This window comes from Protopterus annectens, chromosome 11.part0, assembly GCF_019279795.1.
Source record: "Protopterus annectens isolate FY-2018-M chromosome 11.part0, PAN1.0, whole genome shotgun sequence".
Classification (NCBI taxonomy): Eukaryota; Metazoa; Chordata; order Ceratodontiformes; family Protopteridae; genus Protopterus; species Protopterus annectens.
The window spans coordinates 242,497,819-242,520,805 of NC_056745.1; the positions used below are offsets into that span (position 1 = coordinate 242,497,819).

The following is a 22,987-nucleotide window of genomic DNA, read 5'->3' on the forward strand; positions in this document are numbered from 1 at the left end:
CTCTCTTTACAATCCTCCTGTTCTCATACCTCCTCCTTCATCTCACTCCTACCTTCCAAAATAAAAAATAAAAAAAAAACAAGGATTAAACTCTACTGTTGTTAGCTCATAATATTTGCCTTCATTCACCATGGCAATTTCCTTTTGCTTCTTTTATATCTTCATCTGTTTCATGTATTTTTATATGTATATTTAAACTATCATGATATTGCTTAGTATTTTTAGTATTTTTACATTCTGTAAATAATTATGTAATTTTTATTTTCTGTAAATAATTATGTCACTATACTGCGGTGGTGGTGCTGTGCTAGCGTTGTCGCCTCACAGTTAGACATTGCCCGTTCGATTCTCAGTTAGAGCGTCTTCTGTGTAGCGACATGTGTGAATGGGCGTTCCTTCGTTGAAGGTTGTGCGTTAGGCCTGGCAAGCCAGTACGTAAAACTCTACTGCCAATCATTAGCGGACCGGAGTTCCGCTGTGGCGACCCGTAACCGGGAAAAGCCACAAAAATAATTGTGTCACTATACTGGAGCTTTTCTCCTCGGGTCTCCACTGAAAATGGGCTTTTTTAGCTCAGTTGGACTAACCCGGTTAACAAATGTCAAATAAATAAAATAAATAAATAATAAAATTTAACAGTTGAAAGAATCATGTTAATAGGTACATATTAATGTTTATATTGTACAAATGTATATCAACATCATTGTGGACAAATATTAAAACTTAACTACAAAGCATTAGCCAGGCTTCCCTGAATTTATCACATGCTTAAAGATTGAAAGAGTGAAGCAGTGCAGCACGTTGTGCAGTATGCTTGCAGCAGGCACAGCTTGTTTCTCTGCGCAGCAAAGCAGCAGAGTTTTGCTTGTGACAGAAGAGCATGAATGCCAGTTATATAGAGAAGATGTCACATATGATCAGGAAGGACAATAACAACTAAAAAAAGAAAACAAACAAACACAGGCACGCATGTTAGCTGGAAACCAAGGCAACACAGAGAAATGAGAATGGCAGGTACCTAAAGTGTAAACCACAAAGTTAAGCAGACAACACTTACCAGCAGGCAGTGTAAGAATCTTTACAAAGTATAGTTGATGAACCTCCCAAAGTGCAGTCATAAGATCCTTCAGTGCCCAAAACACAGCAGGAGCCACTAGGAAGGTGCAGCATAATTTATGCAGCAGACCCCACAGTAAACAGACCTCATGTACCCATGTCACAGCAGAAAGGCAAGCAGACAGCACATGCAGAATACTTTGTAGAGCAAGTACCACTGACAGGTACAGTGTGTGTATGTGCCGCTGCTCCAAAACTACAAGCTGCCCCTACAGAGGAGATCATTTTCAAAGTATAGAGCAAACTGTAGTGCAAGCAGAAGACAGTATGTATCATGAGGCAGGGCAAACACACATATATACAAAATGCTGAGCAATCCATACAGCTGTGAAGCTAGCACAGCACAGAAGTACAGCAAGCCACAGTATTGCCAAACAGAGCTGACTGCATTTACTTCCTGGGCTACAGATCCACAAAACCAGGACTTGCCTTCTGTCAGAACCCAACCAAGATCCGAAAAAACACTTAGAACAAACTAGTAAAACCAAAAATGGCAATAAATGGCAAAATATGCTGAGACAAACTTTACTTTACTTTGAAGTGCTTTTCGTCTGAAATACTATCCAGACTTCATCAGAAACAATAGTACAAAGTAAAAGCCTCCTTTTAAATATCCCTCTTAAACATCACTTGACAAAAAATACCATGTGACCATTCTTTCAATAAATTCATATAAAGAAATATATATATAAAAAGCATGACTTATCAAAAAAAACATTTAAAGACACTTTTTTAGATACAAGAAAGTAGTAAACAAGGTAAAAAGCTAACGTTCAAGACTTTAACGTTTTAACATGCAAGTTATTGAACACAGATCATTTAAACCAGGGAAATCTTTGGGATTAAGACGTAGCTGCCAGAATAGTTCAAGCTTGTCTAATTTTAAACCTTGGGGGCCATCACTAGGATTGCATGTCACTTGATCAATTGCCCTAAATTAAAAAAAAAATGCGAAGGATTGTCAAAAATATGTTTAGCTAAAGCATTCTCTAATGTATTTATCATAATGCTGTACAGGTGTTCATACACCTGCTCCTTCAACTTCCGCTCTGTTTTCCCTATATAAAACACAGTACAGCACTGGCACTTGGCCTGATAAACCACCATTTGTTTTATTACACCTTATTTTATGAATGCTACCCATTTAAAACAAATTATATTAAAAAATTGGGGTTTGCTCATGGATGACCCCACCATTAGAAACAAGGAAGATGAATACCCGAAATTTGTTTTTAGAAGAGGTTGGAACTTGACAAGTTGTTTTGAAGTTAGGTTGAATCAGTGGGTAAGATACCCAGGTATGTTTAAGTGTGAATCCTGCAATTACTGTAAACACATGGATGTGGGTAAACCATTCACCGTTAACAACACACAGTACAGCCGAAAGAAGAAGAAGAAGTACAGCACTACAAGGAAATTTAATTGTAACTCCAAATGGTGATTTATCTACCTGAAAATCCTTCGCATTCTTTTAAATTTAGGGCAATTGATAAGTGAAATGCAATCCTAGGGGTGGCCCCCAAGGTTTAAAATTAGACAAGCTTGAACTATTCTGGCAGCTATGTCTTAATGCCCAAGGTTTCCCTGGTTTAAATGATTTGTGTTCAATAACTTGCATGTTAAAACGTAAAAGTCTTGAACGTTAGCTTTTTACCTTGTTTACTATTTTCTTGTATCTAAAAAAGTGTTTTTAAATGTTTTTTGATAATTCATGCATATATATATATATATATATATATATATACATATATATATATATATATATATATATATATATATATATGATTTTATTGAGAGAATGATCACATGATATTTTTGTCACGTGATGTTCTTTTATCATGTGATGTTTAAGAGGGATATTTAAAAGGAGGCTTTTACTGTGTACTATTGTTTCTGATGAAGTCTGAATAGTATTTCAGATGAAAAGTGCTTCAAATTAAAGTCAAGTTTGTCTCAGCATATTTTGCCATTTATTGCCATTTTTGGTTTTACTAATCTGTCAGAACTCTCCAGGACTACACAGAACAAGTATCAACCTGCACCAGCACTGTCTAAAGCAAGCAGCAATCCCACCAGCCCTATCAGAAGTAAGCAGTGTACCACACTGTAAGTAAAACAAACTGAGTGGACAACTCTACTTCTGGAAGTAAACAGAGTCAGTACAAAACAGTTTGAACAGCACCTGCAGCATCTTTTTTATTAAGCACAGAACACAAACATCAAATGCCAAACCACCAGTAGTAATAAATGTGTGCACATATGCCCTTAGTGGGTGTAGTCCGTGGTAGTTAACACAGATGGCTGTGGAAGCAGAATACATCCTGTACAATCCATACAGAAATACAGAGTGGCAGGTCCATGAAGATTCCAGGAAGAGTAATACTACACTTTGCAGTTCACACAGATGCCAGGCAGGGTACAAACATCTACAGTGGTCTGTAGGGTTTAAGGGCAACATGCATGCCAACAGAGGTCAGGAACTACAGTCAGTAACAGGTGTCCAAGATTGGCCACTGCGACATAAGATAACTGCAGCAGATGTAGAATCAGATACATATACAGTCTATTGGATGGAACCCCATAATGCTAATGGAGTGCAATACAGAGACAATTGTAGGCAGGGGGTAGGCAGTCAGTACTGCTTTAGGCACACAGGATGACCTACAGGCAGAGATGAGCCCAGATGTAATGCACACAGTGATATGTGTCCCACTGGGACACTGTAGGAACAAGCAGATGTTCTTCGTGTTTCACTGTTGCAGTCATTACATTTGGGTTATCCTACTTGCAGGTTGCCCTCAGTCAGCCTGAATTCCAAAGTCTTGGGTCCTGCGTCGGTTGCTGTCGCCTCTTCCCTGACGTCAAGTCGTCAGGGGTATAAAAGATGCAGCCGACGCCATTTTATTTAGTCTTTCTTGCCGCGCAGTGCCCGAAGCAGAAGCAGTTCTCAAGTGCCGGTTGGCCAACTCCTGAGATTTTCATGTTCGAGTTTCAGATCCAAAGTCTTCATTAAAAGCTAAGTATCCTGTTGGGGAAACTTTTTTCTTGCTCCAGACCGATGTCAGAAAAACTTAATAATTGTATTTCTTGTGGGAAGCAAATACCTCATAAAGACTTTCATTCTTACTGTATTCCTTGCCTAGGCCCTGACCACGATGTTGCTAGTTGTCAGTTTTGTGCTAGATTTAACCAACGCACTATTAAGCGTCGGTACGATTTTGCATTAAGCTATTTTGGGCAAAGATTTAATTATGCAATGTTGTTGGAAAGCCATCCGACTACCGGAGTTTACAAAAAAACGTAAAGAAAAAGAAAAAGACAGGCAACCGAGGTCCAAAACCGATGACGAAGCTTCTCCTAAGCAAGTCGCCGGTTCTCAGTGAGGTGCTGTCGCAGCCCCTATCACCCGCTACTTTACAGTCGCAGGCCGCTACTGACTGCCACGTGGAGTCAGCCAGGCCGCAGGAACCTCAAGGTATTGGAGCCTCGGAGATTATTCCCTCAGATGGGTCCGGAGCCGCTGAGCAGGCATCGGTTTCTGAGGGTGTATTCAGACCTAAACAATTATATATTAAACTGACTTCAAAGACAAAGACTAAAACACCTTTAAAGGCAAAGAAACAAGTTCACCAGTCACAAGGACAGGCCTCCATGCCCAAAAAACAGATGCTCAATATGGCCGAAGACTTAATTACCTTGATCAAGGGTTCCCATCCCCCTCCTGATAAGAGGCCTAGGCAAGAGACAGACTTTGAATCTTCAGATCAGGTTTCCATTTCTTCTGATTCCTCTTCTGATCAGGAATACTCTCTTCCCCCCTATGAGGATTCTGATGCTGAAGAATCAATTCCTTCAGCTTCTCCTCCTGAGGACTACTCTTTTGGGGAAGCCTTGCATACCATGAGGGAGCACTTCCACTAGGAGAGCCAAGATTTTTCAGAATCTAAGAAAAGGCTCAGAGACTTCCTTTTACTACCTCAACACAGGCCTCTAGCTATTCCACCTGTGTTGGACATTGTAGATGATGTGTTCTCGGAGTCTAGTCTGACCCCTGACTCTTTACCTCCAGCTCCTGTTAAGCTGGACAGATACTACAGGGTCCCTGATTCTCATAAATTCCTTTTCAAAAACCCTAGTGCAGACCCAGAAACTATTTCTCAGGGTCCAAAAGGGGTCAAGGCTTCTACTGCAAAAAAATCCTACCCCCTCTGACAGGGATTCTAGGGCTCTGAATAGATGGGGGAAAAAGATTTACACATCTGCTACTTTGGCTATAAGGGCCTTAAATTACCAGTTTCATATGCTCAAATATCAGCAATATATCATGACACTGCTTAAACAGAAAATGATGGCAAATTCTGAATGTGCAGAAAACAAAGAAATGCAGGATTTATTGCATGCTGCTGAACAAGTTGGAAAGCATACTTTGCAATGTGGGTTTGATTCTCTGGAGGCCTCCTGCAGGGCCACTGTTACGGGTTCTGTCATTAGGAGGCATGCTTGGTTAAAGGAACAAAATCTGCCTGACCATGTTAAAGCAAAATTATTAGATGCACCCTTACAACATGATACCTTGTCTGGTGTTAAGGAAAATGGAGGAAAAAGCTAAATCTATGCAAACGGTCAAGGATTTTTTACAGGTACAGCCACCTAGATTTAGCAGACACTGGCCTACAAAGAATTGGTCCTTTCCAGTCTCAGACAGACCTCAAAGGGGCAGATCCAGATGCCCTAGAGGCAGATCACAGCCGCAAGGATCCTACAGGTCTAAGCTGTGGAGTGCTTCTACCTCCAAAGGTGGAGAAGACAAATCACAGTCATACAGGAAACAGTCCCAATGACGTCCCCCTGCCTGCGCCAAGCACTTATCTTCTGGCAGCACCCTTAGGGGGAAAACTAGCACTTTTTTGTCAAAATTGGCACATTATAACCCAGGACAAATGGGTTCTAGACATAATGTCACAAGGCTACAAGTTTCATTTCCATACCCTGCCAAAGGCAAACGGTTGGCAGACCTGCCAAAAAATCAATGGGCAGAGGCTCAAAAACAAGTCGCAGCTCTCATGGACATGAGGGCTATTCAACAAGTACCACAGCAAGAGCAGGGACAAGGATTTTACTCAAGACTGTTCTTGGTACCCAGAAAGGACAAAGCATGGAGACCAATACTGGACCTATCTATTCTAAACACTTTCCTGGATATACCAAAATTCAAGATGTTGACCTTACAGCAGCTTCTGCCCATGCTGGGCAACAAGGCTTGGCTCGTGACTTTAGACCTAAAAGAGGCATACCTGCATGTCCCAATCAGACAATCATGCAGAAGATACCTCAGATTCAAGGCCGACTCAAAGCATTACCAATTCTCTGCACTGCCCTTTGGCTTATCTACTGCGCCCAGGGTCTTCACAAAGTGCCTGGCACCAGTAATTGCTTACTGCAGACAAAGAGGAATACAAATATATCCTTACTTGGATGACTGCCTCATTCAAGCAGAGAACAAGGACATTCTACTACAGCATCTGACTTTTGTGATAAGACTTTTAACATGCCTAGGGTACACAGTTAACAAAAGGAAATCAAAACTAGTACCCTCTCAAGGGATAATATTCCTGGGTGCAAACTTAAATACAACTGCCCAGATGGCTTATCTCACTCCAGACAAACGAAGGCAACTGACTATCTATTTCAAGGAAATGGCAACAAAGGCCCAGTTATCTGCAAGAACAATTCTGCAGGCTTTGGGCTTCATGGCATCCTGCATCTTACTAATTCCATATGCAAGACTGCATATGAGGAAAATTCAATGGTACCTAAAAAGTGTCTGGACGCAACATTGTCACTGTCTGGAAACAATGATTACTCTAATTCCCTGCCTGCAACAGGAATTTCGATGGTGGGCAAAGGCTTGTCACCAAAACAAGGGACAGCCATTCTCACTAACCCCAGCCAGGCAGAGCATAATGACAGATGCATCAGATTATGCCTGGGGGGCACACATGGCAGGAAGAGGCATTCAGGGCACCTGGTCCACAAACCAAAAGCATCTACATATCAATCAAAAAGAGATGCTAGCTGTTCAAAATGCCCTGACAGCCTTCAAGGACCTACTTCATCCGGGACAACTACTGATAAAGACAGACAACACCACGGTCATATGGTACATAAACAAGCAGGAGGGCACTCATTCTTATCCCCTGTGCAGACTAGCCATGGCTTTATGGGACACATCATTGACTTACCAAGTTTATCTGCAGGCACAATTCCTGCCAGGAAAGGAAAATACTCTGGCAGACGAACTAAGCAGAAACCTCATGGATCCCCACAAGTGGCACCTGGATCCACAAGTCTTCAGCATGATAACAATGAAATGGGGACACCCGGACATAGATTATTTGCCTCCCCTCAAAACAATCAACTAAAAAGATTCTGCATAAGGACTTATCACAGACAAGCTTGGAAAGTGGACGCCTTATCTTTCAACTGGACAAACCTATCAGTATATGCCTTTCCTCCACTGCCTCTCCTCCCCAAGGTACTCCTAAAGGTCAGGCAGGAGAAACCAAAAATGATTCTGATTGCCCCAGACTGGCCACGCCAGTACTGGTATCCGATCTTAAGGAACCTGTCCCAATGCCCAGCCTGGACCTTACCTCAAATACCTCATCTACTGTCCCAGCAAAACAATCAGATTCTCCCCACCAACTCAGGACCCTAAACCTGGCAGCATGGCGGATAATGTAACCATACAAACCACACCTCTCAGTAAAGCTGTGATGGATGCCATTTTAGAAGCCAGAAGGCCTAGTACTAGAAAATCCTATGCTGGGAAATGGAAGAGATTTTGCGCTGGGAACCAAGCTCAAGGAACTGATACAGCTGTCCCAAATATTCCTCAGATTTTGCAATATTTAACTGAGATGCTGGACAAAGGCCTGTCTTCCTCATCAATTAAAATCCATGCCTCTGTCATTTCGGCTCATTACAATACAGAGCCACCACTCTTTTCTCATCCTTTATTAAGGCAGTACCTCAGAGGAGCCAAAAACTTAAGGCCTCCAAGGAGAACGCCAATACCGGCATGGGACCTCAATTATGTCTTGGAAAAATTCACCTTACCTCCTTTTGAGCCAGCTGCTACTGCAGACATAAAGTTCTTATCTTGGAAAACAGCTCTGCTCCTAGCAATAACTTCTACAAGATGAATTTCAGAACTACAGGCTCTCATGGCTGTGGAACCATTTATCATTTTCTATCCAGACAGGGTCTCTCTGAGAACAAACCCTACATTTATGCCTAAGGTGGTATCCAGTGTAGCCCTTAACCAAACAATTCATTTGCCATCCTTTTATCCAAATCCACAGAAGAAGGGGGAGAAAATTCTGCATTCCTTGGATGTACACAGACAACTTAGATTCTACTTGGACAAAACTAAGTTTTCAGAAAGACAGAGCAATTGCTAGTGGCATATGCCACAGCATCACAAGGAAAGGCTATCTCCAAGCAGACTATTTTAAAGTGGATAAGTCACTGCATTCGTTTCTGCTACTCATAGCATGACAAACCAGTGCCTAAGGGCATTAGGCCACATTCAACCAGAGCTGCAGCCACTTCTGCAGCCTTTCTCAAGGGAGTACCAACAAAAGACATTTTGGAGGCTGCTACTTGGAGTTCAGTGCATACCTTTACAAAACATTACAATCTGCCTCTTTACTCTAAATCCAGGGCAGGCTTTGCCACTGCAGTTCTGCAGGGCCTCATAGCTGTTCCTAATGCTGTTTAGATCCAGCCCCCCAACCATAGCTTTGGGACTCAACCCAAATGTAATGACTGCAACAGTGAAACACGAAGAACATAGTACAGTTGTGTACACTTACCATAAATGTAGATGGTCGAGTGTATTCATTGTTGCAGTCCAGGTTACCCAACCGCCATCCCCCTTATTTTTGCTGGACCTTATCTTTACTTCTCTAATCTATACAACCTAGGTGGTGTATTTGCATATAGATGAAGGTAAAGCTTATTTTGGTGCATGTATTTTTTATTTACATAATTTTAGCCTACCCTTTTGGGGACACCTGACATCTGGGGCAAGAAAAACTAAATAAAATGGCATCAGCTGCATCGTTTATACCCCTGATGACCTGACATCAGGGAAGAGGCAACAGCAACCGACGCAGGGCCCAAGACTTTGGAATTCAGGCCGACTGAGGGCAACCTGCAAGCAGGATAACCCAAATGTAATGACTGCAACAGTGAATACACTCGAACATCTACATTTATGGTAAGTGTACACAACTGTACTTTCCATCCAATGCTTCTAGCTGTGTTTCTATAGCTATGTTTGGAAGCCCTGTACCATCTGGTCCTGTACAATGGCGACCCTGTCCTTTTCTCATTAGATAACCATATGCAGCCCAGTAGCCCACAACACATCCCTGCAGTAAGGACTGCAGTCATCTCTTCCAACCCTCCACTGAGTTTTCTACCTGTGAGGGGTCCTTACCATGAGGTCATGCATAGATCAGATTGCAGTGTCATATAGTGGCTTCATACAGCTCTTCTTCCCATGGTGGTTGTCAGCCTTCTACCCTAGAACGGTTGTCAGCAAACCATCAGAAGAGAAGGGTGGACACCAGTCTTACACTCTTTCAGCATCAACAAAGACATCCTATATCTTAGTGTGTGTTGGGGGAGTGGAAGTACCAGTACCAGCAACTGCATTATTTTCATTTGGTAATGATTGGCACATGAAGGACTTCAGCCACAGAGCAACTGCCTTTCAACAGATGGAACATGCTTTTTCACATGTTTGATGTGGGAAAGTAGAGTGTAGCAGCTGTAGCAGATGCACACTTAAAGCCCATCATTATATAGGTCAAATACAGATGTTCTTCGTGTTTCACTGTTGCAGTCATTACTTTTGGGTTATCTGCCTGCAGGTAGCCCTCAGCCGGCCTGAATATCAAAGTCTTGGGTCCTGCATTGGATGCTGTCTCTTCCTCCATGACGTCAGGTCATCAGGGGTATAAAACATGCAGCTGACGCCATTACATCAGTCTTTCTTGCCACGCAGTGCCCGAAGCAGAAGCAGTTCGCAAGTGCCAGTCAGCCAACTCCTGAAATTTTCATTTTTGAGTTTCAGATCCAATGTCTTCAAAAAAGTTATGTACGCCATTGGGGATCCTTTTTCTTGCTCTTAACCGAAGTCAGTAAAAGTTAACAATTGTATTACCTGTGGAAAGCAAATACCTCATAAAGATTTTCATTTGTACTGCATTCCTTGCTTAGGCCCAGACCATGACGTCCCGTGCTGTCGGTTTTGTGCCTTATTCAATCCCCAGACTATTCGTCGTCGGTTTCTTTTTGCAGCAAATTATTTTGGTACTCAGTTTAACTATCCAGAAATGACTTCGGTAAGCCATCTGACTACCGACATTCCGAAAAATGTAAAGATAAAGACAGAGACAGACCGCATAGGTCCAAAGTTGCTGACGACACTTCCATTAAGCTAGTCGCCAGTTCACCGGTACTCAGTGAGGTGCTTTCGTAGCCCCTGATACCCGCTACTTCAAATTCGCAGGCCTCTACTGAGACCCATTCGGAGTCCGGTATGCCGCGAGATGCTTCTTCAACTATGGAACCTGCGGATGTCTCTACCTTGGATGGGTCCGGAGCCGCTGTGCAGGTACCGGCTTCTGAGGGTGTATTCAGGCCTACTGACTTGCATTTCAAACTGACGCCATCTTCTTCTTCAAGCCCTAAAACTCGACCCACGCCTAGAAAACTGACATCCAAACCGCATGGTCAGGCCCATATGCCTAAAAAACAAATGATAAGAATGGCTGAAGACCTTATTAATTTAATTAGGGGAAGCCAACCTTCTCCCTCTAAGAGACCTAGAACTGATTTTCCTTCTGATTCTTCTGATCAGGATTTTGAAATTTCTGTTTCTTCTGGTTACCAGGATTTGCCCTTATCTACCTATGAGGATTCTGATGAGGATTCTGATGCAGAGGATTCCATTCCCTCTGCTTCCTATCCAGATTTTCTTTTGGTGAAACCTTGCACACTCTTAGGGATAATTTCCATTGGGAAAGTCAGGATTATTCTGACTCCAAAAAGAGGCTTAGGGAATTCTTACTCCTCCCTCAACACAGGCCTTTAGCTATCCCACCTGTCCTGGACATTGTAGATGATGCCTTCTTGGAATCTAGCCTGGCCCCAGACACTTTACCTCCAGCTCCGAGGAAGCCTGACAGGTATTACAGATTACCTGACTCTCACAAGTTCCTCTTTAAGAATCCTACTGCGAACCCAGAGACCATTTCCCAAGGACCTAAAGGCATTAAGGCTACTACTGCCAAAAACCCTACCCCCTCTGATAGAGATTCCAGGGCCTTGGACAGATGGGGTAAGAAGGTATACACTTCTGCTACTTTGGCCATTTGGGCCTTAAACTGCCAGTTTCATATGTTAAAGTATCAGCAGCTTATTATGGGACTTCTTAAACAGAAAATTATGTTGATTCCTGACTGTGCTGAAAATAAAGAATTACAGGATTTAATACATTCTGCTGAACAAGTTGGTAAACATACTTTGCAATGTGGTTTTGATTCTTTAGAAGCATCTTGCAGGGCTGCTGTCACGGGGTCTGTACTTAGAAGGCATGTTTGGCTTAAGGAGCAAAACTTGCCAGATCATGTTAAAGCTAAATTACTGGATGCTCCCTTAAACCAAGACCGCCTGTCTGGCAACAAAGCAGAAGAAGTACTTAAAAAGATGGAGGAAAAAGCTAAATCTATGCAAACTGTTAAAGATTTTGTGTAAGTACAGCCTCCTAGATTTAACAGGCATTGGCCTTCTAAGAATTGGTCCTTTCCTGTCTCTTCCAGGCCTTCTCAGTCCAAACCCAGGAACAGCAGACCACCTAGGCTACAGTCTCAAGGTACTCACAGGCCTAAGCAGTGGGGATCTCCCACTTCCAAAGCTGGAAGTAGTAAGACACCCCCTTATGGGAAAGGGTCACAATGACTTAACCTTAAACCTCCCAAGCCCTGCTCAACTGCCTGCTCCCTTAGGGGGAAAAATCGCCCTGCATGCAAAAAACTGGGAACTCATTACCCAGGACAAGTGGGTTTTAAATAGTTTTCCAAGGATACAGATTCCACTTCCACACCTTACCAATCCCAAACGGTTAGCCAGACCTACCCCCAAATCAGTGGGCAGAGGCTCAACAGCAGGTTATCTCCCTTCTAAGTATCAGGGTAATTCAACCTGTCCCAGCAGAAGAAAGGGACAAGAGTTTTACTCAAGACTTTTCCTGGTACCCAGAAAAGACAGCTCCTGGCATCCAATCCTGGACCTCTCTATTCTAAACACCTTTTTGGTAATCCCAAAATTCAAAATGCTAACACTTCAACAACTGCTTCCTATGCTAAGTAAAGATGCCTGGCTGGCAACCTTGGACTTAAAGGAAGCTTACCTGCACATTCCAATAAGGGAATCTTGCAGGAAATACCTACGCTTCAGAGTAGGCTCCATTCACTTCCCTTTGGCTTTTCTACTGTGCCCAGGGTATTCACAAAGTGTCTAGCTCCAGTCATTGCATTTTGCAGGCAAAGAAATATTCAAATATACCCATACCTGGACGATTGTCTAATTCAGGCAGACAGCCAGGATATGCTACTAAAACATCTGGCATTTGTAAAGAAACTTCTAACCTCACTGGGGTACACCATAAAGTAGAAGAAATCTCATCTAGTACCCTGCCAACAAATTGTATTCCTGGGAACAAGCTTGAACACAACTTCCCAGATGGCTTACCTCACGCCAGAGAAACAAGTTTATTTGACAGCCTACTTTAAACTACTGGCCACAAAGACCCAGCTATCTGCAAGGAAAACCCTGCAAGCCTTGGGGTTCATGGCCTCTTGCATTCTAATAATTCCATATGCAAGACTGCATATGAGGAAACTGCAATGGTATCTAAAAAGCCTATGGTGTCAACATTCTCAGGACCTGGAATGAATGATTCCTATCATTCCTTGTATAAAGACAGAGTTCCTTTGGTGGGTAGAGGCCTGCTACCACAACAAGGGACTCCGATTCACTCTACCCCCTGCCGCCCAAACCCTAACAACAGATGCATCAGACTATGCATGAGGGGCTCATTTGGCAGGGCAGTGCATTCAGGGCAAATGGAACCTGAGTCAAATGCAACTGCATATCAATCAAAAAGAAATGTTAGCTGTACAGAATTCCCAGACAGCCTTCAAGGACCACATTCTTCCAGGACAATTATTGGTAAAGACAGACAACACCACTGTGATGTGGTACATAAACAAGCAGGGGGGAACCCACTCGTACCCCTCTGCAGACTAGCCATGGCTCTGTGGAACACAGCCTTGAGCTACTAAGTGCACCTACAAACTCAATTCCTGCCAGGCAAGCTAAATTCACTGGCAGACGACCTAAGCAGAAATCACATGGACCCACACGAGTGGAAACTAGAACCAAAGATATTCAATCTTTTGAGAAACAAATGGGGGAATCCAAAAATAGACCTGTTTGCCTCCCCTCAGAACTACCAATTGGACAAATTCTGCACAAGGACTTCCCACAGTCAAGCTTGGAAAGTGGATGCCCTGTCCTTCACCTGGGAAAGCCACTCAGTTTATGCCTTTCCCCCTCTGCCTCTCCTCTCGAAAGTTCTACTAAAGATCAAAAAGGACAAACCAAGGACAATACTGATTGCACCAGACTGGCCACGCCAGCACTGGTATCCCATCTTGTGCAGTATGTCACTGCTGGAACCATGGCACCTGCCTCAGACACCTTCCCTGCTGTCCCAGCAGGAGGGCTAGATTCTGCACCCTCAGCTTCAAACCCTGAACCTTGCAGCCTGGCTAATTCCTTGAGCTCTCCTATAGCATCCCTCAGTAAGCAGGTGCTAGATGTCAATCTGGAGGCAAGGAGGCCTAGTACTAGAAAATCCTATGCTGAAAAGTGGAAAAGATACTGTTCCTGGAGCCAGACTCAGGGTATGGGCACAACTTTGCCCAGATTACTTCATATTCTTCAGTACTTAACAGAGATGCTCCACAAGGGCCTTTCCTTCTCGTCAATTAAAATTCATACCTCTGCCATCTCAACACATTATAATACTGAATCACCCCTCTTCTCTCACCCCCTGCTAAAGCAATTCCTCAGGGGGGCCAAAAATTTAAGACCACCCGGGAGAGCCTCTACTCCGCCCTGGGACCTTAACTTTGTTTTGGAAAAGCTCACTACCTGCTTTTGAGCCAGCTGCATTGGCCAAGTACAATCTACAGCTATTGGCAAACAGTTACCCAAGATGGAAAAATTCTGTCCATCAGTCACATTTCCTACAGTGATAGGTCCAGTGTAATTTGCCTAATCATGATGATAACCATGGCACTTTGTCCGTCTTCATCTACTAATTAGTGTAGTATGGGCAATGCCACCTTGAAGACCATGTTCTCTGCTGTCATTTTTTCCCTGCCTGCCTGGACCTCTTTTACCATACCCTTAAGATCATCTGCTGCAGGCCCCAATTCAATAACATGTGCTGCATTACCTCCCCGTCTGTCGTTGTGATGCAGCACTGTATTATGAATGCCAGTCTGTCCTTGAATGCCATTGTCTCCTTAATATGACTTACAAAGCACGCTGCCTCCATCGTGCATGGTTGTTTGGATTCATCAGCAGAAGGCCCTCGTTATTATTCCTGGAGTAAGTTACGACACATCCTTTACATACTGCTGTTTTCTTTTCAGACCAGCTCCATTAAACATTCCTGTTTGCTCTATGCTTCATGAGATAGTTATAACCCTCAGTCTTCGATCTCAGTTTGTTCTTTTAGTTCTGTCCTGTGTTGCTGCCCAATTACTCCCAGAGTGCTTCTTTCCAGTGGTTTCAGTATATACCTCCATAATGTCTTCCTGCAGGAATTGTATACCAGATTTTTCCAGCACCTCTGGTTTGCCATCCTGTCCTTGTGCAGGGATGGTTATCCATGAATCAGTGCTCTGCTGCCTGTTGTATGGCCTGAGCATTGTTCATGTGCTGTTTTTGAGCCATGGGGAGTTATGTATGAAGGACCACATAAGAGAGCTTCTATTTCTCTTGCTTTTATCCTCACTAATTTAATCCTGTAGCTGTTATGCTTTGCGGACTTATAATAAAAGCCAGTGGTACAGGTAATTTCATTGTTATGGCTTCATTAATGCTATGCCTGCCCTATGAGTAGAAAGAAGACATGGTGAGTAAGTGATTAGACTCATAAATGTACTATTTTTTCCCAAATGTAAGTGATACATATGTTGTAAGGATGGATGGATCTGGCAGGTCAGTTTATTCCAATGCAATCTTCTTAGATTTACATGTACAGCCAATATTAATTAAAATTAACTCTTATTTTTTCACTGTCATAGCAACTGTTGTGCTTGTTCAGAATTTTCCTGAATGTTTCCACTGTGCTAACTTCACTAAGTGTAATGAAAGTGATTTCCATTTGCCAGTAAGTGTTAAAATACATGCTTTCTGGATTTAACAAGTAACATATGACCAAGGAGTTATTATTTACAGTGTAGTGGTTGGAAACATTGAGACAAACCAATTTGTTCTAGTATCTTTGGGTTTTGATGTATAATGGCATCAAGTCCAGCATAAACCAGAACCCTTGTATAGGTTAGTACACCAGTATATCACAGCTGGCCAGTTGTTTATTTATGTTCAGCACAGCTGATTGTATTCTGTTAAGAGGATGTTTAAGGTTTGCTGTTATCAGTGTAGCAGTTTTGTGTGTGTGTGTGTGTGTGTGTGTAGTCATAGATTCTTACTAAGCTAACTGCCCTTGCGAGCCATTTTAAGCTTAGTCAATTATCCCTTGTGAGGCTCAAACCCTGCACCTTGTGTTTGTATGGCAAACACCTTAACCATTAGGCCACCCTCCCAACCCTATATGTGTGTATATGTGTGTGTGTAAGCACATAATAACCCACATATTGTTATCTTATTGTTTTATCTTTCCTTTTCAGGATTCCTATAGAAAGCAAGTTGTAATTGATGGTGAGACATGTCTCCTGGATATTCTGGACACTGCAGGACAGGAAGAGTACAGCGCAATGAGGGACCAGTATATGAGGACAGGGGAGGGCTTCCTGTGTGTCTTTGCTATAAATAATACAAAATCATTTGAAGATATTCATCATTACAGGTGGGTTTCATTTAATCATGCATTACTTTTATCCAAGTGTTTCTTTTTTTAATATGCCAACTATTTTCTGTCTCCCCTCTCCATTCCCCCAGCCTGTTCTGACCTAATAGTTTAATTTTTTCTTTATTTATGCCAAGCTTTCTAAAGCTTTTGTGACTTGCACCTGCATTATTTTGGGGGTAGCTTATTATTTATCTGAAAAACATCATTTATTTTTCTTTACAAGTATGTTTGAAACTTACATTAGCAGTGTGTTAGTCAGCTTGATTTGGCTCGTATCCTTGATCCACTTTTATTAGTTTATTTCAGAAATGTATTCCTTCAGTTTGTTCCATGTTGGTCAAAATCATATAGGTTCATAGGTTGGTACTATGCTATCGGCCCTAGGGCCTATACAAGCCTAGCCATAACAATTCCCTGGCTATTTCTTCCCACACTGTTTACTTCCCTGGACCCCTGTCTAGCAGGGCGACTGACGTGATCCCGGGGTGAATTTCCTTTCTCCCATCCAATCATCAAGGTTCCTTTTGAAGAGGGCCAAAGAGGCACTCTGCTTGACATGTATGGGCAGTCTATTCCAGAGTCTGGGGAGTCTCTGGGTCAGGAACCTATCCCTCCAGCATATTTTGTTTATTGTGATGACAAGGTTTAGATCCCTGGAGCATGTGGCTCTGAAGGATTGGGATTTCTTTAAGTGTAGCATGTCCAACAGCTCTGGGTTTGACATAGCCTTGTATGTTAAGCAGAGATCACCTCTGAGTAGACGATATGCGACAGAGTATAGCTGGAGTTTTTTAAGGCTGTCAGCGTAGGGTATCCGCTTTAGGCCTGTGAGTCTTTTAGTGAGGTATTTCTGCGGCCTTTCCAGTTGTTGCAGATGTCTTGAGAGGTGCATACCAAATGGGGCGTTGTATTCTATAATGGGTCTAATGAGGGATGAGTACAGTGGGACAATGACCTCCTTTTTTCTGGATGAAAAGCCCTTAGTGATGAGGTGTGCCACATAGAAGGATTTCGTGACTGTTGCGGCGATGTGGTTATCGAAGGTGAGACCACTGTCCACCTGTGTCCCTACGTCTCTTATCACACTTTCAGTGTTTAATGTACTACCACCTATGTGGTAATTCACGGGTACATGTTTTTTCCCAAAGGGGATAACTATACATTTCTTGGCATTGAGCTTGAGCCCATGGCTCTGGCACCAAGCATCTGTTTCTGTAAGGCCCTTTTGTAGAGTATCCACATCATTTGGGGATTCAATAATAGCTCCCAGTTTGCAGTCATCTGCGAACTTTGTTAGCCAAAGTCCCTTAGTGCTGGCCTGTACTTCAGAGAAGTAGATGCCAAACAAGAGCGGTCCCAGGAATGAACCCTGAGGTACTCCACTTGTCACTTGTCTGGAGCTGGATTTGGAGTCAGCTACTTTTACAGTGTGGGTTCTGTCAGTAAGCCAGTTGGCAACCCATTGGGTGACGTAGGGATTAATGCCCAGCTTAGTAAGTTTATCTATGATTCCAGAGTGGGGGATGGTGTCAAAGGCCTTGGCAAGGTCTAGATAGGCTGTGTGGACCACCTTACCCTTGTCCATGGCTCTGGAGACTTATTCAAAGAAGTCAATTAGGTTCAGGAGACAGGATCGGCCCTTCACGAACCCAAACTGGGTGGGGTCCAGTGTTTGAAAGTTGCCAATGTCTTTGTTTGTAAGTTCCATGATAATACGCTCCATGGCCTTGCAGATAAGGCTCGTCAGACTGATGGGACGGTAGTTTCCGGGATCCAAGGTGGAGTGGGATAACTGTAGCTCTGCACTACTCAGTGGGCACGAAACATGAGGTGAGGCTATGATTAAACATGACACTTAGGTGAGGTGCCAGTTCATATTGTAGTTCATGTAGTACATAGCCCGGGATGTCATCTGGTCCCATGGATGCAGGGGTGTAGCTAGGATTTTCAAGTTTGTACTCACAGCTCTCAAACCGCTACCCCCTCCCCAGCCAAGCTACGGCCATTCTCATAATTCACGGTTCGCTCTTTTTTAGTATCGATGAAGAGGCATTCGCTGTAATGCCTCTTCAGTAATATAATATAGATTCACTCAAACTCGGTTCCTTGAATTGAAAATTAACCTGAAAGTCAGTTCTTTGAAAAATGCAGCATGGTAGTTGGGGTAGAGGATTCATGCTTTTGTTTCTGTAACTAAGGTACAGGTTTTGAGCTTGAGTAAATTACTAACCATCTGCTACCCCTAACTAGGGTGTTTCATTCACACACACACCCCACCTACCTCTTAGTGCAAGAAGTATGGACAAAGCCTAAAATAAACAGGGACAGATATTAAATAATGCTCTTGTGAACTTAGAAAGTTGCTAGAATAACAGGATTTGTGCTAGTATGAGAAAGTTACTAGAATAACAGGATTTGTGCTAGTATGAATTTTTCGAAAGGACATGAAGTCTGAAACTCAAATGTGTCATTATTTAGCAACTTCAGCCTTCAGTGATTTTCTAGAAAATCACAAAATTTATGAGGAACGGACAAAAAATATGGGGCAAAAATCTGGACATTCTGCAAAATTTGGACAGTTGAGAGGTATGCTACCTACCACACACACACACACATACCTCTCAACCTCTTAGAGCAACAAACCCATAAATAAAACTGAGGCAAAGGCCCAAAAATAAAGACTTTTTTTTTTAAATATTGCTCTTATAAACTTAGAAAAGATAATAGAATAGTAGTTGGTCTTGCATTAATATGAATTTTCTGAAAGGTATGAAATCTGAAACTCAAATGTCTGCCATTATTTTCTAACTTCAGTCTTTAATGATTTGCCACTAATTTGCCAGAAAACTGCAATTTTATGAAAAAACGGACCAAAAATGTGATGCAAAAATATAAAATTGCCAGACAATACAGTTGGGAACCTGTCAAAGAAGGGACACCATTTTAATATGAGCACTGTTAACTTGAGCAGCTGACAAAATTAGAGAATCTACATGCATTTCTGAAATAAAAGTAATGTATAACTCTGATCATAATTGTAAAGCCTCCACGTTTTCTTCCAAAATTGCTATTTTGCAGAGGGATTATTAGGGGGGTGCAACATTTTGAGCCAAAATTGGGGACAGTTGAGAGGTTTGGATATTCCTAATTCTATAAAGTGATTTATTTGCACGTACCTCTCAACCTCTTAATGCAAGAAATCTGGGCAAGGCCAAATATATTGGGGGAACATACAAACAGTACTAAAAATTAATCTTGTATAAACTTAAGACAGTTGATAGAATAACAGGTCTTGCTTTAGCATGCATTTTTCTGAAGGTTATGACGTCTGAAACTTAATGTCTGTCATTATTTAGTGACTTCATTCCTAAATGATTTGCCAGAAAAGTTTTATTTTGCATTTTACAGCACAAACACCAATAAATATCTGCTAAACAAAACAATGCAGTCTCACAATGAAACTAGACTTAGCATTAAAACTTCTCTACCCTTGAAACTCACATTCATTGAAACAGCATTGAAACCCACATTAAAAGAAAATACATTTTGCCAGTGGCAGATAAAGATTAACTTTGGGTTGTTTTTAAACCATAGGCCCCTTGCACATGGAACATACACGTGCTCTTTGATACACCTTCCTGATTGTATTAAATTATTTTCTTTGTACAATACAGTATAGTTGTTAGAGAGCATTTTAAATGTATTGTTTTGAACATTTTTCCACTAAACAATGAAACAAAATGCGTGCACCAATAATGACAAAACAGCCCAATTCAGAACATTTCCATCATAAAAGTCTACTCAAACTTCTACAGTCCACCAGTCTCAGTAAATATGCACAATCTCTGAACTAGTAAAAGTCATCTTACACAATTCCACATTAAAGAAATCTGTAACTAATGAAGAGATTACTGCTAGCAAACAACTTTATATTTCATTGTTTCATCTACAAATAAAGTGATACGCTAATAATATTGCAATAGGGAATGGATGGCAAACTGATAACAGGTTCATAGTTACTACTAGATATCTTCGCAAAAAAGGACTACAGCATCCACCCCCTTTACAACACAATACAGTATCAGCCATGCAACTACCTACTGTGGGAGAAGAACCCACAGCCTTCTGCATCAAAAGCAAGTACACTACCTGCTGTGCTATTAACAATATAAGCAGAATTAGCATAAGCAGCACTAAACTTTAGTTCCCCTGCAGCTCTCAGCTCCTTGTAAAATGTACTCGACACTCAGCTGTATCTCTCAACTTTGCAGCACAAGAAATCTGGAAAAAAGCCAACATTTATTGGGGGGGGGGGACAAAAGCCCAAAAACCAGGGACACATTTTAAACATTGCTTGTATAATTTTGGAAAGTTGCTAAAATAAAATGCTGTGTTACCACCATGCATGTCTTGAACCCAGAACCGTATGCACTACAGTCGGTGCAACATACCACTATGCTAAATCAGCAGTTTGAAAAATAGGAAGACTGAAACTTAATGGCTATTAGATAGCTCTCAACCTCTTAGCACAAAAAACCTGGACAAACAACAAAAATAATAATGGGGGAATACAACTTCAGTTGTCACTTCTCACCACAACTGGGGAATACAACTTCAGTTCTCACCATAGCTCACAACTGTTAGAAATAAAAATCTTAACAAAGTTCAGAAATGGTGGTGGTTAGGGACTTTAGGCTCTTCTTACCCTGAAGCAAAGGTACAGGATTTGAGCCTAAACACCTGTTGTATTATGTGGGGGCATTCACACACACACACACACACACACACACACACACACACACACACACACACACACACACACACACACACACACACACACACTCTCCTTACCTGATTGCTCCATACTTTACTGATCTGTTTCCTGCTCGCACTCCTATCTGTTCACGATTGCTCCATTCAAGCTAATTTCATGCTCGCAGCCAGCCGGACATGATGTGAGCTCCTGTTCGCCTTCACCACAACACCAGCAAGCATCCTTAAAGGAGCCAATGCTATTTGTAATCTTTTTAGTTAAAAAAGCTACCCCCTCTTCTAAATAAGTTGTACTGAAATCAGTACAGTGCTTATGCCTCCCAACGTCCCTGCATGGATGCTGTATTCTTAGCTTTGGAAAGTGCGTTATTTACCTGTGAGGCCCTTATTACCGGAATTTGGCAATCTTCTGGTATTGAGATGGGCAGTTTAGGGGGTGAGAGGGGGGTGAAGTTGGCACTGAATCGATCTGCCAGAATATTGGCAATATCCTTGGGATCAGTATATTTAATGCCATTCTGTTTTAGCTCAGAGCAGATCTGAGCATTGCCATTTAGATTCTTGACATAGTTATAGAATGCCTTGTGGTTGTCTTTGGAATCTTTGGCAATTTTATTTTCGTAACTAGCTTTGGAGGATTTTATGAGGGATCTCAGTTTCTTACTGAGGCTGGTAAGGGAGTTTTTTGCATCCTTGCAACTCTTTTCTGCAACAGTTTCTTCCTTTTGTTGTAAAGTTTGTTTATGGCAGGGGACCACCAGATTGGCTTCCTTTTTCTGGAGGAGTAACCTGAATCCCAGGGGTGACAGGTGCTGACCATCTCTGGCAAAGCATCGTGGTCTGTCGATCATGTCATCACAGGCAGACAAATACTGGATCCCCTTTGAATGACACCAGAAGCTTAGCCAATTGTTGAAGTCAATCATTTTGTCCTTATATTGTGGTATAATTCTGGGCAAAGGCAGGATGCTACTCAGGGCTAGGGTCATACCTGCCTGGGCCACATGATCCGAGAGCTCTTCCATGTCTCTTTTCATGTAGTCCAGGGAGGTACGTCTCAAGTCATTCACTCCAACATGGACAATGACAGAGTCATATTTGTACTTGTTGTGGAGTGACTTGAGTGCATGCGTTATGTGGCAGATTCTGGCACCTGACAGGCAGCTGACTGTAATTTTCTCCTTGTTCAACCTCGTGAGTGGGACATCAGTGTGCTGGACTATAGAGTCACCTATGACTAAAGTGTTAGGTACATTGTCTTGCCTTAGGGGCAAGTCTAGAAAAGAATGCGGGTGTAGTTTATTGTTTTTATGCTGGTTGTTTGTTGACCCAAGATGGTATACCAATCCAAAAAGGGTCCATTTCTGCTATTGCCTGGGCTACTAAGAGCAGAAATGTTTATAGAAAGTTAAAAACAAAATAATTCCTAAAGTATAATGAATAGAAAACCATGCATATGATATGAAAAGGACATGTCAAATCTGCGAAGTTTGGATAGTAAGTGAAAATAAAATTATGAAGTATAAAGCTATAGCTACACTTTTAAGATGTATAGGGCTTTATAAATGTTATGTATGAGGCACAGAGAATTATCAGAAGAGCACATTTTTTTAAATCATAATTAGAATCTTGTAAAGAGAGACAGGAGAAACTAAGAGAAGTTATTGTGGAGGATTCATGTACATCCATTGAAGGTGCTTTCAATGAATGCAAGTAAACTTAAGCCATTTCACCAAAACTACCTTTGGTGAATATTGAAACAATTTTTTTTTCAGGGGAAGCAAGCCCCCTGCACCTCCCATGCGGGGGACACCCCACACCCACCTGGAATTGTATATACCAACTCAAAGGTCG

At 42.1% G+C, this 22,987-nt stretch overlaps 1 protein-coding gene across 2 annotated transcripts in view; it reads left to right on the forward strand.

Annotated features, from left to right (window-relative positions):
* KRAS (KRAS proto-oncogene, GTPase) overlaps positions 1 to 22,987 on the forward strand; it is a 346,218-nt gene that overhangs the window by 247,355 nt on the left and 75,876 nt on the right. For both annotated transcript variants that reach the window (XM_044087664.1, XM_044087663.1), the window contains one exon: positions 16,179 to 16,357. In XM_044087664.1, the coding sequence (XP_043943599.1) occupies positions 16,179 to 16,357 (179 nt within the window). The remainder of the gene's footprint in view (positions 1 to 16,178; positions 16,358 to 22,987) is intronic.